The sequence below is a fragment of the Nanorana parkeri genome, unplaced genomic scaffold (genome assembly GCF_000935625.1).
Source record: "Nanorana parkeri isolate BGI_ZX_2015 unplaced genomic scaffold, ASM93562v1 scaffold675, whole genome shotgun sequence".
In the NCBI taxonomy this organism is placed as follows: Eukaryota; Metazoa; Chordata; class Amphibia; order Anura; family Dicroglossidae; genus Nanorana; species Nanorana parkeri.
In genome coordinates this window covers 751503-755377 of record NW_017306943.1, presented here as the reverse complement: position 1 = coordinate 755377, position 3875 = coordinate 751503, and the positions used below count along the sequence as shown (strand labels likewise).

Sequence of the window (3875 nt, the reverse complement as noted above, 5' to 3'; positions counted from 1 at the left end):
CGAGCAGGGAGCGACCGCCGGTATGTGTTCGCTCCCCTCCCGATCTACTGAGCCGACCTGTGACAGTCTCATTGTCACAGGTCGGCTAGAACTATGAGGTGAGTGAAAAGCACTCGCCTCATAGTTCTCCTTTTAAAGCACAAATACAATGGAGAAAAAAAAAATGCTGACTTTAATGTCACTTTAACCCCCTTCCCCTCCAACTGACCACTGATGCACATAAAAAAAAAAAATCTACTTTTATAGAGCTTTACATAGAACACTACACACATGAAGTGCTTCTGGTAAAGCCACACTTCTACATTCCAGCTGTGCTAAAATTAGGACCGCTGAGTTATATCAAATAGGCTATGTTTAGCACATTTTACCCAGTTCATCTGGGACTTAAAGGGTTTCTAAACCCTCAGCTTTTTTTGCATATATCTTCTGCTATGCAAAAAGTAAAAAAAAAAAACAAAAACCTGCTTTAACAGCGGTTTAAACATACCTATGTCTTCCCTGCGTGCCCCCGTCCGAAAATGTGAAACTGCTCGGGCGGCCGCAAAGCATCTTGGGGCGGGAGCATGCTCAGTTCACATTTTCGGCCGCGACACGAGGAAAGACACAATGTAAGTCTATGGACGCGCGCACCCGCATGCAGACACCGTGGGAGAGTACGTGCCAGCAAGCTCAGAGGAGTCAGCACTGGATCGGAGATTCGCCGCAGCACTGGAGAAAAGGCTGAAAACTACAGGAAAGAAGAAGATGATCGGATTAAAAGACATCATTTAAGGTAAGTGCTTTAGTTAACGTTGGGGTGAGGGAAAAATAAAATGTCCCTTTAATGTCACTTTAAGCCTAGTTATGTAATTCTATATTGTAGTATTAATATTATTATGCAGGGTTTATGTATAGTTTTGTGCAGCTCCTTAGAATATAAAGGGAGACGGTACAGTTACAAGATAAGATGCTTAGGAGAGCTTACAATCTAAAAGGGAGGGGTAAGTGATAGGGGAGGTAACACCTGTGAGGAGATGAGTTGATGGATACTGTGAAGTTTCAGTTGTAGGTAGAGGTGAGATAGGCTTCCCTGAGGAAGTGAGTTTTCTGGGATTGCCTGAAGGCAGTAAGAGTGGGAGATAGTCGGACAGGTTGGGGTAAAGAGTTCCAGAGAATGGGAGAGACTCTAGAGAAGTCCCAGAGGCGAGCATGAGAGTAGTTGATGAGGGAGCTGGAAAGCAGAAGGTCTTTGGATGAGCAGAGGGGATGGTTAGGATGACACTTTGAGACAAGGTTGGAGATATAGCCAGGGGCAGAGTTGTGCATGGCTTTGTAAGTCATTGTTAATATTTTGAATGTTATCCTTTGGGCTATTGGAAGCCAGTGCAGGGATTGGCTGAGGGGGGTTGCAGACACTGAGAGGTTGGTTAGGTGAGTCTTGCAGCAGCATTAATGATAGACTGAAAGGGGGATAGCCTGTGTAGGAGGGAGTTGCAATAGTCAAAAAAAATCAGAAACCGCATCGAAAAAAGGTGGGAGACAACCGGACAGATGGGAGAGAGGTTCTGGAGAAGTCCTGAACGGGAGCATGGGAGGTGGTATTGGGGGAGCTAGAGAACAGGAGGTCTTGAGAGCGGAGAAGGCGGTTTGGGTGATATTTTGAGACAAAGTTGGTGATAAAGCGGGGGCAGAGTTGTGGGTGGCTTTGTATGTTTTGTTAGTATTTTGAATTGTATTCATTGGACGAGCAGCAGCCAGTGGAGTAATCGGCAGAAAGGGACTGCAGACACTGAATGGTTGGTAAGGTGGGAAGAGTCTGGCAGCAGAATTCACGCTGTATCCATAAAGCAGCCTGAGCTAGATTCACTGAGAAGAGTCTGAAGTGTGGCTGCAGCGGATTTTTATAAAAACCAGGGAGTGTCACCAGAATGTGATTAATGAATATTTTTGTAGAGCATTTGTCCTTCAGCAGTTGCTTTTAAGGTTAGGTCCAATATAATTGATCACATAAATGAAATATGAATAGCATTTCTCTAAGATTGTGGCTTATGGGATGTTTGTGACTTTAAAGTTGTGCTGATAAAAATTGCACATTTGTAACCAACAATTATGTTCTTCATTCATTTGCACCTGTTTTAAAGGCTGCTGTGTTGTACGTTTAACATATTGCTACAAAGTTCATGTCTTGCTTCTTTTTGTACATAGTTATTGTTACTCATCTTACTTCTAGCTTTGTGGCAGTTGTGAAGAACACAGCAGAGACGAGAGTGACAAGGTGAACAGAGCTTACAGTGCCTTTCGGGAAATTTCTCTCGAGCGAGACAATCTTAAGCAGCAGCTAACTGCAACGGTATGTATAGCATATGTATTGCTCCTGCTTATCAAAAGCAAAAAAGGAGCAAAAAAAGTGTGTGTGTGTGTATATATGTATGTATGTGTGTGTGTGTATGTATGTATGTATATATATATATATACACCTACACACACACACACTCATGTGATCCACTCCAATAAGAGCAGCACTCCTTCATGCTCCATATTTTTATTGTTATTCCATTGGAAAGCGGTACATCAGTAACTACACAGATAATTAAATTTTTTTTAGGTCTTCCAACCCTTCATTATGTTCATAGTAAGTTAAACAGTAATCACAGGATTTTTAAAAGTATCCACAACAGGAAACACTTCAAATTCATTATCATATAAACCCCCCCAAATCCAACGGAAACAGTCACAGATAATTAAACATGCAAACGATTTCCTATATACCACGCCTGTCAAAATGTAAGAGCCTAGTAATAAATCTATATGAATAAATCTAATGTCAGTATTGTCAAATCACATCAAAGAGACCTGTAAACAAGCAAATGTACATCGACATTCATTTCACTTGAATAAATACAAATCAGAATCCCTATTCAAAGCATTTGGGTGTAAGGTAGATGGGGTTTGAAGATGCTGATATGCAATTTACTGATGTAGGTTATTACTGTGTTATTACATTTTGATAGGGGTGGTATAAAAGGGAGTTTGTATTTTATTTATCTGTGACTAACATTTCACAATGTTTCATTTGGATCTAGGGAGGGTGTTGGTATGATTAATCTAATTATGTGTTTCATGTTGTGGATACATTTTAACTTCTCCTGATTACTTTGTAGCTTACCATGAGCATGATAAAGGGCAAGGACACCCAAAAATGTCTTCATCTGTGTACATACTGATGTACCACCTTTCAATAGAGAAAAGAAATGGAGCATTAAGGAGTGCTGTGCTTATTGGAGTTGAGTCACACACACACACATACACACACACACAAATCTGGGCGGTTGGTGTACAATATTAAATGGGGAAATTAAATTAGGAAGTACTTGGCTCTCCATTGTTTGTTTGTTAGTCATGCTATAATCACCCTGCCATTTCTTTACAAATGCTATTATTTTTCCAAGCTTTGTTTATTGTGTGTGTGTGTGTGTGTGTATATATTGGGCCAATCAGAAAATCAGGAGGCGGGTCATTACTTGCCGCACGGCTTCCTGATTGCACGAGAAGCTGGCTCCATATTCTCCTACGGCACTGCCAGTCAGAGGACATTTTCATCTGGCCGTAAGTTCCAATATCGAGAAAGGTATAGGAGCATTTGGTATTTTCGGGGGATGTCTTACCTGGCTTGGCTGCAGCTGTCCGCTCTGCCGTCCAGGGAGCCACAGACAGGTGGGCGGGCGTGCCTGGCGGGAGGGAGGGAGCTGCGGCTAGCGCTCTGATTCCGTCCAGGGAGCCGCTCTGGGTGCTCTCTCAGCCGATCAGAAGGCATTGTGGTCAGGATGATGAAGAGCCGCTCGGCTCAGTAACGGATTGGTGGTGGGGGGGGGAGGAGGGGGCTGCTGCTAGGCCTC

The 3875-nt window shown here is 42.8% G+C and overlaps 1 protein-coding gene across 1 annotated transcript in view; it reads left to right on the top strand.

Moving 5' to 3' along the window:
* Positions 1-3875, top strand: part of AZI2 (5-azacytidine induced 2) — a 53143-nt gene that overhangs the window by 12224 nt on the left and 37044 nt on the right. Inside the window, exon 3 of the mRNA XM_018563559.1 lies at positions 2210-2329. Within this exon, the coding sequence (XP_018419061.1) occupies positions 2210-2329 (120 nt within the window). The remainder of the gene's footprint in view (positions 1-2209; positions 2330-3875) is intronic.